The following is a 14,465-nucleotide window of genomic DNA, read 5'->3' as shown; positions in this document are numbered from 1 at the left end:
CTTACGTTTTACATGTTCCTCAGCAAGATGAACACTTTTTCTGGCCTCTGAATTGGCCCATCCTTTATTCCTCTCTATAATGTCACTCCCCCCCCCAACTCAAATTTAAGTTTTTTATTGTTTTTTCTTTCTCTAAAACAAAGCTGAAAATGACAGCCCATTCAAAACAGACTTGGTAGCACATTACTGGGGTCCAAAGTATGTGGATAAACCCGGCTTTTCCACTGTGTAAATGTCCAGCAAATCTTTAGCAACTTGCATGGAGACTGAGTCTGTAATGTGTTTCCACACCTGGAACAAGCCACGGTCCATTGCAGAGGAGACAAATAAACAAGGAAGAGGGGAGTTAAGGAAAAAGCTGTTTTGCCTGATTTCTATCAGATGAGCAATAAAAGTCTTCATGACAATATGTATTTAATTTATTTTTCAGTCAGTGAAACATAAATCTGTCTCAGCCCCTCTACACTGGTGAGGGATACACCTGTCTATACCCGCTCATAGCTCCCTTTGCTCTCTTCTTCTCTTGTCCAGATATATTTCAAGAGCTGAGAGATTCCTGAGGTCTATTCCAGAGGCTGGAATAAAAAATGGGCTTTAAATAGGTTTTCTAAACGATGGCGATTCAGTTATTGAAACTGTAAATTAATAGTTAGTGTCAGAAGTTTCTGTATGTGTCAGGTTGGGGGACGACAAAGGAGGACGGTGACCTTTTTGAAACATAAAGAAAATCCAGGAGATGATTCTCTCAGCGGCGAAACAAGTGTGCGCGCTTGTGAGTCATTTGATTGTACGTCGGTGTGCTGAGAGAAGAGAGTGCCTCTTCACATCTATGTTCTCTTAAATTCCTTTTGAAAATCGCAAGCTAAATTTAGCTTGCAGCACCCCTCCCCCTCCTTTGAGAGGTATCAGAGCCACAGCAGACAGTGATAGGCTAACGTTTTGATGTGCGCAGTCCATACACACATGCACACAGATTAAAGTGAGTGGCTCAGAGTGGGAGGGCGAGATGTCTTTGTGCACACAGTGTGAGCTGTAGTGCTGATAAATTGTTGTTGTGCAGCGAATGAGCTGTGAGTCTTCACCTTTTTTTTATGTGCGTGTCCTTTTTGTCTCTCAGGGCTGCCGCTTGAGGACAGTGGGGGCTCTCTAATGATCCCCCCGTTCCTCCGATGAACCCCCTCAACTCCATGAAACCCTCACTGCCTCCCACTCCACAAAGGTACCCACACCGTGCAGACACCAAGCTCCGAGTCCTCGAGTGAATCCTATGACACCTCACCTGCTCTGCCCAGCAAAAATAAGCCTGCAACTTTTTCACTTTAGGATCTTTGTTGACATATTTGAAGACAAACCCTTCACTTTCTCTTCAATTGGAGTGAAAAGATGAACTATCAGGCCCTTAGAACTGATTAGATTTGACACGATAAACCCATCTGTGCAACATTTGTTCAGCATGAGTTTTCTTATCTTCAATGAGCTCTGCTACATTTTTTAGACTTTTTCACTCCCAAATGATATTTTGTTTGCAAATCGATTTGTGCTTTTGGTATTCAGCACGTAAAAGCTCTCTTTGATTGGGAAATAAAATAGAATTTTTGTTCTGTTGGTGCTCAGAGGAGATCGAGGTCGCTCACACTTTGTTTGCATACCAGCATTTGATTGTCATTTTACTCAGTAGAAAACATCCCTGCTGCCAGCACCGCACTTGTAGCACTCAACTACAAGTAAAACGAACACCAGGTTGGTGACAGAATTCTTTAGTTTTCTTGATGACCTTGAATGTCATATGATTATTCTGCCAGTTGTCTAACAAAGTCAACATGAGTTGCAGACAACAGAAAGTCGCTGCCTCCAGTTTCTTCTCACTTCTGCTCTCTTTGGTCTCATTTGTTTGCTTCATCCTGTTATGAGACTCTCACAGTCTAGAAGTTTTAGCTGAAAATTAATTGCTTTATCAGTAAATTCAGTAAAAGATTTTGTTAGTGTTTAAAGACTTATTGAAGAATTAAATGTTTTTTCTTATGCTTTTAGGTATAGAAAATAAAAACTTTACAAGACTGATATGACATGAATATAACAGCTGGAGACATTTGTTCAAGCTTGACTAATAAAGTAATTAGTGATAAAGTCACTAATAAACCAGCACAGGTAGCTCAAGTTAGATCTTAGATAGTGGAAAATGTCAAGGAAACTATGAAACATGACTTTTCTGTTAGTTTAGTCTGACTTGATTCTAAAGATCGATCTCGGGTTTGGTTCAGTTTGCGTACGGTTAGGTGTGTGCACCTTTAACGGAGCCTTAGTGTAGATATTCAGTCCTGGACTGCTGGTGTTTTAAGATTTAACTAATCTACAAGTAACAGATGTAAAAGAAAGACTGACTCTGATTGAATCGAGGTTCTTAACTACCTCCACTTTTTATCTGGAACCAGGATTTTGTGCAAACGACTCTTTTACGATGCAGAAAATGTCTGAAACTCAAGAGGATCTGGATATAATTTCCTTATCATGAGAACAAATCGTGATGTGGGTAAGTAGCTAAATGAGTTAAAAAATCCCACTGTGAGGTTGTTGGTGATATGATGGATAAACTGAGTGTTAAAAGATTTACTTTGTGTTTCCACTCTGGTTGGAATAAATCTGTGTCCTTAAACTGCAGATGTTTACAGCTATTTTTACTAAATGCGGTCGATTCATGCGGTGTCAGACTGCGCTTGTTACAAACTGTTGAAGAAATCAACGTAATTTATTCTTTTAGCCTTTTCGGAGCACCTTTAATCGGTTTAGTCAATCCAAAACGGTATTTAACTCTACTGATCTGTGAAACACAGCAGTGAGATCAACGAATGTGCTGCCAGTAAATGACACTCCATCCATAACAGGTCTCTGAGGTCCTAACCCAGACAAACCGCTCCCCAGAAACACCTTCCAACTCCTCTTAGGGGATCCCGAGGTGTATATAAAGGATGTATAATCCCTCCTGCTTGGTCTTGGGATCTCCTCCCAGTTGGATTTGCTCCCCAAAAACCTCCAAAGAGAGGCTCCTAGGAGGTATCCTAATCAGATACTCGAACCACCCCAGTTGACTCCTTTCTGCTCTGACTCTCCTAAGATGCCTTAAGTCCTCATTCTGTCTCCAAGGCTGAGCCTAGCCACCCTTTGATTGGAAACTAATTTCAGCTTCTTGTATCCGTGGTGGCCACTTCCATTTAGTCTCTACCCAGATCTGTGACCATAGGTGAGAGTTGGACCTGTACATCAAAAGCTTTGCCTTACGGCTCGGCTCCCTCTTCACCATAACGGACTGGAGCAGCGCCCTGCGACGAAGCCCCAATCCATCTGTCTATCTCTCTTTCCATCCCACCATCGTTTGTGAACAAGATCCCGAGACATTTAAACTCCTCCGCCTGAGGCAGGGACTCATCCCCGACCCGATGTCACCCTGACACCACGAGCAGTGATTAAAAAAACATTTCAAATTGTAGAGAGTATGTGGACGTTGAATTATTGACGCAGTGTCATCCCAAACCTCTGACTCTTTGCCAAGAAATGATGAAAATTGGACAGTAGAATATTAAAAACACATCTGTTATAAGGTGGCAAAGACTTCAGAGTCGGTAGGCTTTGCCGATAATGTGGTCTGACAGCCATGCTGCTGTGGTGGTTTCCTGTTAAGGAAATGGTTTAGCAGGAGGAAACAGAGGGTAACCTCAACTGTCGGATGAATGAACCAAGTTCAGGTTAATCGTTAGCTCACCAAATTAAATGATGCGTTCGTGACCTTTACCTCGACACCGTTTGTCGGTGCTACGACAGCAAAATTAGCTCCAACAAGGTGTTAAACACTCTTTATTTTCATGAAGAAGCGATGAAACGCAGTCTGTGATATATGACATTTAGCTGTTATTGATGTCTGGCTTTCTCTGCCTCCCTGAACCATTCCAGTAACTCGGCTTCATTTCCCTCTGCAGCACTGACGGCTCCTTCCTAAATGAGCCAGTCTCCTGGCAACCAGGCACCAATCAGCACGCAGGATCTCTCTCTGTAGTAACCACAGTGTGGGGCGTGACCAATCCCACACACAACCAGGTAACACATGACTCAGGACGCTGGAACATTGTTCTCCTGCTGCTCTCTTTGCTGAAACAACACAATCTATTTATTCCACAGGATGAAACCAGCTGCTACATTTTTAAATGTGGAATTTGTCACATGGCATTGTGAACTTTACACTGTTTTTATTGACCGACATGTGGTTTAGATCAAGTTCACTTTTTATGACTTTCATAGCATCATTTTATGTAAAAACACTTGAAACTCCTTTCTTACCCCCCCACGTGGAGCCAAACCACAGACAGACCCAGTCCAAACCCTCACTGATTCGATCTTCTTGTTTCTGAGCTCGTCTCTGTTGTTCTAAGTTGCCTTTTGTTCATTTGTTGTTCTTCTGTATGATCTGATGCCTTCCAAGCTTTCACGCCAGTCTCCAGTCTATAGGCCATGATGAGGAGTTTTTAGGAAGCAGTTAGGACAGAATAAAATAATCAATTAGCTAAATCGTGTCAGCTGATTGGGGTTTTTCTCTCAGGGCGCTGATTTAACCGAAGGCGTAAATAAACTCTTGAGCTATGACAGATCACAGTCACACTTCATCCTTAGTAGCTGCTCCTTTCTTAAGGTGTATTATTAAAGATTTTGTCTTTTATGTTTAATTTAATCTCTCGTCTAAGTATCTTACCTTCTTCTCAGAACGTAGACAAATACTTTTGAGTCTAAAGTGTTTGCTTTCTGTGTTAACGTCTCAGCCCCAAACTTCCTTCTGACAGACGTTATTTCTTTAAGATCCACTCGACACTTCAGTGTGATAACACCTACGTGTTTCCAACGTAGGTGTTTGGTGCACCCATGGGCCCCGGTGAGAGCTCCGGCGGTCACATGATGCCCGGTGGCAGCCCTGGTATGGGCGGCAATATGGGCTCCCAGTTCATGGGCCAGCAGTCGTACGGGGACGCCATGTCCAAAGGCTACGGCCAGCCAGTCATGTACGGACGTCCCAGTGCTGCTTACAACCCGGCCTCAGCCTACGGAGGAAGGTACCCTGCTGTTCTCCTTTTTCTGTATTTAGTGTCTGAAGTTTTTTTAAAGACTGCAGTTCTGTGAATCGGTGGGGGGGATGTTCAGTTAATTTGCGCTAATTTAAGTAGGAACATGCAGCTTTCATGCAGTTTGAGTGGACTTCATTGTAAGGTGGGCTACACGGTTTCTGTGTACAAAACAACCTGGAATACATGGATACCTTTAAAGTAGCAGATGGCTAGTTGTTTTTGTAGGTTTAACATATACAATTATTTACATATTTAAAGAGAAAATAATACTTCAGAAAAGTCTTCTGTAGGTGAACGAACATTTTTGTGGGAGGGAAATAAGACACAATTTGTTATTTAAAGCAGGGTGAATTTAAATGTCTTAATGCAAGTTAAAAAGCTGAGAAATGTTTGAAATATTTCTCCACCTCCTTCTCTTCGGGTGGGTTTTGAGATGCTGGCAGACAGAATGATGAACAACGCATTATCAGATAACTCTAAACCCACCTTTGATAGCAGGTTACACAGCTTTCTTACCCTGAAGGAGAACAAGAAGCTGCTATTAATTTAGTCTGAAAGCTCTTTTCATGCAGCCAGCTTTCTGTATGTGCTTGTCAATGTCACAGTCGTTCATCCTTTTGATAACCTGTTTTCTCTGATGCACCTCCTCTAACAGCAGGAGACTTTTACGCATTTTTGTCTTGATGTATTCATCGGGCTAATTTACAGCCATTAAATCACATTTATTAATGCCGAGTTGCAGGATGAATTTAAATTAATCCTTCCCCCATCATAAACATACTGGCTTCAGTTCATTTTAGAAATCAAAGTCAAACAAACCCTATTTATGAAAAAAGATGTAGGATTTGTTACTGAGAAGAGCTCATCTCCCTTTAACTTTCCTCCACCTCCTCTCTTCTCGTTTATTTAGAAGCAAAAACAAAAGTTGACTTTGAGAAAAAGGTGGCGTGTTTGCCGTGCCCTCCCCAGATTGTGCCGTTTATTTCTGTCAGATCAGTGTTTTTGTTCATGTTTTGGGTACGACATTTGAGTACTGTCATCAGTAAGAGCGTCCGTGTGAGAGCGGCATTGATCTTTTTCTGTGAACACAACCAAACGGGAGTAATTACTGGCAGCTGGTGTCGTTTCAGTGGCACTTTGTTGCAAATGAAAGAACATGAAAACATAAAAGCGAATGAGTTTGTCAGCATATGCGGCTGCTGTCACCCACCGCTCTGACTCACGCTCGTGACGACACCTTAAACACTCACACGCTTAGTTCAATAAGTTCACTGCCCACTCATCTCCCCGTCTTCCCCTCTCTCTGCAGTTACTCTGGTAACAGTGGAGGTGCCGGTCTGGGAGTTCGTCCTCCCTCAGACTTCACTCAAGCGGCTGCCGCTGCTGTAGCTGCCGCCGCTGCCACTGCAACTGCCACAGCGACGGCAACCGTTGCAGCAATACAGGAAAAACAGAACCAGGAGCTCGGCTATGGCCAGGTAAATGTCTGACGGGGAAAACTGAAAGGATCCTTTTGTTTTTCCTTATGTAAAAGTTGCCAAACAGTTCTTAACAATAATTCCTACAGCCATCTTTGTGATGTTTAGTGACAGGGCTGCAAAATCAGAAGCTGCTTGTCTCCAGCTTTCACATATTCATGACACATGCTTCTAATTAACAGCAGACATTGCATAATCTGACACTGCTTTCTCATGCCATTCTTTAAGCTACATAGTGAATCATCGTAGAAGCTTCGAGAACCGCGTCATCTTCTCTGAATAGGATAACTGCTTCCAGCTGAAATGAAAATTAAATACAGAACTTTACTTAGCTTAAGTAGAGAGAACCCACACATAGTAGCTTAGGGACCATGTTTATCAAACGTTCTGGTTTGAAACTAAATGTTTGGTCGTACTTTTGGGCCATGGAGTGAAAGCCTTGTCAGTTTCTGTTACCTGAGAATATACTTTAATTTCTATAAGTGATATCCAGCACTGTTAGTAATTGGAAAATCACTGCTACTTAGTGCTTATTACCAGTCTCTGTGTTGTAAAATCAATATTTGATTGCTCATCCAGCTTCTCCAACAACACTCACACTCATTTATTTATTTAAAAAACCTTCAGAGTAAAGGAAGAGGGGAAAAAAGAACTGCATTCATATAACATAATCATATAAACGGCTCATTTAAAAAGGCAATGGCAGGTGGTTCTGTACTTCCCAGCACTGGGTGAGATGCAGATACACAGCTGAGCGGTTTAGCTGAAAGGTGGGTTGAGTAGTTTATCTTTTATCTCCATGTACTGCTGTGTGATCTCTCCCGGTGACAGTCGGTGTAGGAAGCTTCATGAATAACTCTCAGTCCTACATTCAGGTCGGCGTGCTTTAGTTATCAGCATTGGTGGGAATTCACAGAAAGGTTACCTGGGACTGAAAGCACTCCTACCTCTGTGTGGGGCCTATCCAACCAACAAAAAGCTTTAATTTTCCATCATGTGTGGTTTGAAATAACCAGAAATGCACTATATTGCCAAAAGTATTCACACACCCAACCAAATGATTAAATTCAGGTGTTCCAATCACTTCCATGGCCACAGGTAGCGTTCAGATTAGCTCAGGAACAGTGCGTAGAGAGCTTCGTGGAATGGGTTTCCATGGCCGAGCAGCTGCATCCAAGCAATACATCACCAAGTGCAACAAAAAGAGTCGGATGCAGTGGTGTAAAGCACGCCGCCGCTGGACTCTAGAACAGTGGAGACGCGTTCTCTGGAGAGATGAATCGTGCTTCTCCATCTGGTAATCTGATGGACGAGTCTGGGTTTGGCGGTTGCCAGGAGAACGGTACTTGTCTGACTGCATTGTGCCAACTGTAAAGTTTGGTGGAGGGGGGATTATGATGGGGGGTTGTCTTTCAGGAGCTGGGCTTGGCCCCTTAGTTCTAGTGTAAAGTACTCTGAATGCTTTGGCATATCAAGAGATTTTAATCCAATTTCATGCTCCCAGCTCTGTGGAAACAGTTTTGGGATGTCCCCTTCCTGTTCCAACATGACTGTGCATCAGTGCACAAAGCAAGGTCCTTAAAGACATGGATAAGTGAATCTGGTGTGGAAGAACTTGACTGGCCTGCACAGAGTCCTAACCCCAACCAAATAGAACACCTTTGGGATGAATTAGAGAAGAGACTAGGAGCCAGGCCAACATCAGTGTCTGACCTCACAAATGTGCTTCTGGAAGAATGGTGAAAACCCCAAAAAACACGCTCCTAAACCTTGTGGAAGAAGCTTGTCCAGAAGAGTTGAAGCTATTATAATTGCAAAGGGTGGGCTGGCATCACATTAAACCCTAGGGATTAAGAATGGGGTGTCACTTAAGTTCATATGAGTGTAAAGGCAAGAGTGAGTACTTTTGGCAATATAGTGTATGTGAATACATTTCACATACTGGTCTCCTTTATGAAATTCTGGTGTATTAAAAAGAGTTTCCCTATCAAACTTATGTAGAGAAAGCACGATTCTTCGCATCCTTTAGGAAGGCACCAGTTTCCTGGCATTTCAAACCATCACCATCACTCCTCAAGTTGAGGCTTAAATCCTTTTTCACACCAAAGTCTGCGAACACATCCAGGATCTTTAAATGCAAGTGAAAGACGGGTGCTTTAGGTTGAAACTTTCAGTTTAGATAAAAATAAAAGTTTACTAAATGTCTTCGGTCTTAGTCCTGAAACTAAAGAGGTGACTACTCCCTTTTAACTTGAGATAACGCTGACAGTTTTTTCCCTCTATGAGCTGTTCGGGCTGTGGAAAAGAACCAGCAAGCTTTGTTCTGATCCCTCCTTTGCTTCTATTTTGTTTTACTTCCTTTTCCCTCCCAGATGGGTGGAGCATCCTCTTACAGCACCCAGTTCCTGTCTCATTCAGGCCCCCGTGGTCCCCCTGGGATGAACCCTGGTGGGATGGTCACTTCCAGGCCTGGACTGCCACCTTCCACTGGAGGCTTGTATCCCTCTCACCCTGTGCAGGCTCAGAGGATGCCCCAACATGGAGGCTACCCAGGTGGACAGCAGGGACTCAAACGGCCCTTCCATTCAGAGGTCAGTGACGCCAAAGTAGGACTTGTGCTTTCATTTGTCACAAAAGGCACGAATGAGACCCGAATATAAACACATTTGTCCTGTTTAACTTTGACAGTTTATGCAAGTTTTTCCAACTCAAAACATCTCATTACCCCTTCTTTTTTTTTCTTCATTCCAATGGTGGGAGGATCAGCATTTGTCCAATATGGTGCAATCATTTTTCTTGCCTGGAGTCCCAAGTCAATTATTTTCGTTTGTTTCATCATTCTAATGAAGACCGTAGGCTGTATTCCAAATAGCCAGATCTTGGGTTTCAGTGATATTCAGGGATATTATTTTTAACCATTCAGGATAGACGTTCAACTACCTTTGTTCAAAATACCTGAATCTTAATTGAACCTTTCTGAGTCTTTACCAATGCTGTTTTCCAATCCTTTTCAGTAATGTTTTCTTGTTTAACCGTCCTCCAGACATTCAGTCTATCTAATGATGGTTTAATTGAAGAGGTTATAAAATGTAGCTCCGTGTCCCTGGTTATGTGCCACTTTCTCGGTAACTGATATTGGGGGTACAGTCATTCTTGTCTCATGCTTTGATGCTATAAAGCTATTTGAAAAAGTTTTTTTTTAGGGAATTTGACATCTATGACGAAGTGGTTCGAATGTAAGGACGACAGCCAGATTGACGGTTTGAGACCATCTCAACCCGTTTTACGGCCTCTTATTTATGCTTTCTACAGGTTAATGATCATCTAACGGAGATGTGATGCCTTGTCTGTAGGAGTTCAGTAAATGAAGAATCAAAATGAAACTTTATTTGAATGGTTCTGGTCTATTAAATATGCCTGGGTGTCTAAAAGTCTATGTTTTCATTTTCCAGGGTTTTCCAGCACAGCAGTATGGATCTGGAGGGATGTCTGGGTATCCTAATCAACCTCTGCAATACCCCACTGGTCCCCAGCAGAGATGTGCTCCATCACCATCTTACCACTCCAGCCGGATGCCTCACATGGGACAGTACACCTCTGGATCACACAATCCCGCACAGTTCCCCCCTGGCACCGGCCAGCCCAATCCTCCACATTATTATAAGGTGATCAGATCCACCATCAGATTCTAGATGTCACGTGTTTATAATCTTTATTTTAATTGTGATATTTTCTAAGGGACAACTTCTCCTAATAACTCATTAACTTATTTTTATTTCTTATGATCCACGGAAAAGGTTTTGTTTGATAAGGTGTTCCTGTTTGGCTCTCTATCTATTTATTGCATAAATAAATTAAGACAATAAATGCCACTAAAGTGTTGTGAAGTTTCGAGGCTTAGAGCAAATTCTGTGATGGGACATAAAGAAAACGAACAAAATGTGGAAAAATGTGACATTCTTTAAGAAATTCTAGCCATGTAGATTAATTTTCTACACCATAGCTGAGCTCCTTGGTGTGTAAGGTGGATAATATCGCGTTTCCTGTCTGTGGTCTGCAGTCGGAGCCTTTCAATGGTCAGGGCAGTCTGCCATCTGGAGGAGCAGGAGGATACAATGCCTTCACACAGGCTGCAGTAAACGGGGTAGGTTCAAAAAACAAGTCCAGTGTGACCCTGAAATGAAGAAGCGCCTCCTTATGTCTTGTTCTCATACTTGTCCTCATCCTCGTTTCTTAGCCAGGTCGGGGTGGAGTGATACCCGGGTACCCCAGCTCACCGATGGGAGGGAATCCCACCCCTCCGATGACACCTGGGTCCTCCATACCTCCCTACCTTTCCCCAGGCCAGGACACCAAACCGCCCTACCTTCCACCTGAGACCAAACCCAACATCAGCTCCCAGCAGGTCTCTACAGGTGAGACGCAGCCCCACACATCAGAACACACACTGCTCACAATGACAGCCGTCATTATGGTGCCATTTTCATTCAACTTTACAACCATTTACAAGCAGTTTGCAAACTCTCGGCATGTTCAGTGTGGATTTATGGCCTCATGTGCACCAAGATATGAAAAACTTACCAAGAATAAACATGTTGACACAAGGAATTAGAAATAAAAGATACTAATAGTTTAATGAAATAAAGTACAAGCAGACAATTAATTACAATAAAACTGTGGACTGCTGCAGTTTTTATTGAAGTCAGATGAGTTTTCAGGCTGAAAGGCTCCTAATCACTGAGCAGCTTTGAACACGACGCCAGACGCAAAGAAGAATCAAAGAATCAACATATGGTGATATTAAAAGCTACCATTTTATACTCCATATCTGGTCTAAATTGTCTGTGAAAGAAAGGGTTAAGACGCACAGATCCTACGTCTGTTTTCCGTTCCAGGGAACCCCAGTGATGACCTGCGCCTGACGTTCCCAGTGCGAGACGGCGTGGTGTTGGAGCCGTTCAGGCTGGAGCACAATCTGGCCGTCAGCAACCACGCCTTCCAGCTCCGAGATTCCGTCTACAAAACCCTCATGATGAGGTGAGATCTGGCTTAACGCGACAGCAAACCACAGGATGTTGTGAGGATGTTGCAGCGTGTCATTGCTCTTACATGTTGGTGCGTGTCAATCGCTCTTTAAGTGAAAGTCCAGCTCAGCTTCTGCAGAAAGCAATCAAAGCAGCCTACCTGCCACGATTATATCTTCATTCTGATGTTCTATATGAGCGTTTACTGTAGTAAATCACTGACTGGCTGATTTGATAGCTGCATTACTAAGCAGGTGTACAGGTATTCCTGTCTAAGGCTCCTGTGAGTCCTTCTTCATCACTGTCTTTATTCATCTGAAAAATGTGTTTGGGGAAATAGGAATGAATTCACAATGGTGCTGAATCCATTTATCATAACGTGAGACAGGGAGCGACAGTAGTTTCATAAATCTGTTACATGACATGTGTCGGTTAGTGTGAAATAAGAGCAGCAGACCTCTGTCAGTTTCTCTTCCTGAACAATTTTAAACACCAGATGAAGGAAACAAACCAGGAATGTTGGATAACCCCACCCAGTCTCCCTCTGAACTCTGTTGTTGTGTCTCCCCCTGCAGGCCGGATCTGGAGCTGCAGTTTAAGTGTTACCACCACGAGGACCGACAGATGAACACCAACTGGCCCGCATCTGTGCAGGTAAGCACCCTCATCTTCCCTCTTTTTTTTTTTTTTTTATCACTTTTTTCTTTTTTGATGCTTCCAGCTGCTGAAATGGTGCCGCTTATCTTCACCAATAAAGTGTCTCCTACCTGCAATGAAAGACAAAGTAGTTTCTAATTCCTTTACTTCAGTAAAAGCAGCTGTTTGCATTAATTTGTTTGTTTCCTCTGTGGTGTCAGACCATCTTCTGCAGGACTCTTTTCTCTTCTTGTAGCAGAAGAGAGCTCTTTCTAACTGAGGCTTGCAGAAAATTAATAGAAGTGAAGAGAAAAAAAGAAAAGTCTACACAGCTGAGATTTATCTTGATAAAGGGCTTTTCTATTTTCTCCACCACAATAACTAACTGGCTACTTTAAAGGTTTCATTTGTGAAAAGCCCCATTTAAATATACACAATCGGTTAATAAAAGGCTTTGATAATCCTTCAGTTTTGCTTGTTTGTGTCTGCATCAGCCACTGTTTGTACACAGTTAGTTGCAAAGAATAAAATCCATGATGTCCTCATTGTCAAAAATCCACGGAATTATCAATACCCATTCAGCTTGCCTCAGTTTTGTAAAGCATGTTGGCTCATTTATTTGGCTTCAGAGCATATTTCAAGCTGCAGCAGGCAGCTGTTTCCAGTGAAATAGCCCAGATAATCCCACAGGACTCCAGATAAACAGTAATGTGTTTTCCTTTGTCTGCTGGACCTTATTGTTTACTGACGAGTTAGTCATGACAGCTTTGTGTGATGATTGCATGTCAGTGCTGTGTTTACAGCTTGTTTTGTTGCCTCCAAATCAACAGTAAAATTCAACAAATGCAGCTTTTTTAGCATGCAGCCTCCATGATTAAAACAGCCTGCAACAAATACAGTTTTAGGAAAGAGTTAAAGTGAGGTGAGGGTGGGTGGGTAACCATAACAACACAGGCAGCCACAGAGGTAACGGTATGTAAAAATACATTTTGAATGCACAAATCAAGTTCATCCATTACCAAAGATAAGAAATCAGCTGACAATGCTGCACAATTTAACTTTACAATCCCACGAGAGCTCACGATCATAGTTCAGACAGTCATTCTGACTTTTTTAGCTCATTTATTAAGGATTTGGTGCTTTAATTTGATTAACATTTCGAGTGAATTCTGCTATTAAGATTAGAAGAATGTACATGGCCTCTTTTACGCCTTATCGACTGGCTTTGGCCTCTGCTCCTCTTTGTAAAACGGACCCACATCGCCTCAAACGGGGGTCGCAGAATCAGCTGAGTGACGACAGCTCAGTTGGTTACAGTGGCGAGCTCGGCGTTTCAGAGCTTAACGTGTAAAATTAAACACGGTGCGGCATCATTTTGCCTCTCTTACTACGTCTCTTGCCATCTCGGAGGCATAACAGCGGTGGATTGACGTGGAAAAAAAGGTACATGTGACACGACTGAATTGAATCTACAGCAGCAACTAGAATAATAATACAATTTTCTGTTCAAAGCACATCTTTATCAGGTATTAAAAAGTACTTTAAGAGATTAGAAATGGCCAAGAAATTATTTCCACCCAAGACCAATCGGAGAGTAACTGCACAATCAGAGGATAAAATTAGACCTTAAAATACAAATCATAACACGACGATAAGACTGTTAGACATGAAATATTTGATAATCTATCAGAGAGGCTTTTTAAAAATGCATTTTTACACTTAAGATCCCGACTGTCGTAAAGTATGTTTGACAAGTGGGAAGAATCCAAATGTATGAAGCTGCATTGGTGGAATGAAAATCAATCTTAAAACTAACCAGCAAACCAGTGCTCTGATGTTGGAGCAGATCAGATCTGCTCCTGAGTTTTGCCTTCATTAAGGTGCAACATGTGCGAAGTGTTGGCATGGAACAGTTTCCACAATTAAACCCAGAGATTAGATGGAAAAACAAAGCAAAAAAAGAACTAATCTGACGAGTTTATTCCAACTTTGGTCTTTTTATTTTCCGTTTCAGGTCAGTGTGAACGCGACTCCTTTGTCTATTGAACGAGGTGACAACAAAACATCCCACAAGCCCTTGTACCTAAAACAAGTGTGTCAACCAGGGCGCAACACCGTGCAGATCACAGTGACGGCATGCTGCTGTGTAAGTCGCCTTGAAATGAATAGCTGCAGTGCAACGTACCGGATCAGATCCCATTTGAATGCATTTTGTTTTCCCT

The 14,465-nt window shown here is 42.4% G+C and overlaps 1 protein-coding gene across 6 annotated transcripts in view; it reads left to right on the top strand.

The window, feature by feature from the left end:
* The window catches only part of zmiz2 (zinc finger, MIZ-type containing 2), a 34,809-nt gene that overhangs the window by 11,670 nt on the left and 8,674 nt on the right, over window positions 1-14,465 (top strand). For all 6 annotated transcript variants that reach the window (XM_072371333.1, XM_072371330.1, XM_072371334.1 and 3 more), the window contains exons 2-12: window positions 1,118-1,219; window positions 3,972-4,089; window positions 4,891-5,093; window positions 6,415-6,583; window positions 8,956-9,174; window positions 10,036-10,248; window positions 10,644-10,727; window positions 10,821-10,998; window positions 11,479-11,620; window positions 12,183-12,261; window positions 14,258-14,389. In XM_072371333.1, the coding sequence (XP_072227434.1) occupies window positions 1,170-1,219; window positions 3,972-4,089; window positions 4,891-5,093; window positions 6,415-6,583; window positions 8,956-9,174; window positions 10,036-10,248; window positions 10,644-10,727; window positions 10,821-10,998; window positions 11,479-11,620; window positions 12,183-12,261; window positions 14,258-14,389 (1,587 nt within the window). In that variant the 5' untranslated portion in view covers window positions 1,118-1,169. The remainder of the gene's footprint in view (window positions 1-1,117; window positions 1,220-3,971; window positions 4,090-4,890; window positions 5,094-6,414; window positions 6,584-8,955; window positions 9,175-10,035; window positions 10,249-10,643; window positions 10,728-10,820; window positions 10,999-11,478; window positions 11,621-12,182; window positions 12,262-14,257; window positions 14,390-14,465) is intronic.

The sequence above is a fragment of the Leuresthes tenuis genome, unplaced genomic scaffold (assembly GCF_036924035.1).
Source record: "Leuresthes tenuis unplaced genomic scaffold, fLeuTen1.0.hap1 SCAF_19, whole genome shotgun sequence".
NCBI lineage: Eukaryota > Metazoa > Chordata > Actinopteri > Atheriniformes > Atherinopsidae > Leuresthes > Leuresthes tenuis.
Note: the sequence above shows the minus strand (reverse complement) of the source record. Positions and strands in the feature narration are given on the sequence as shown.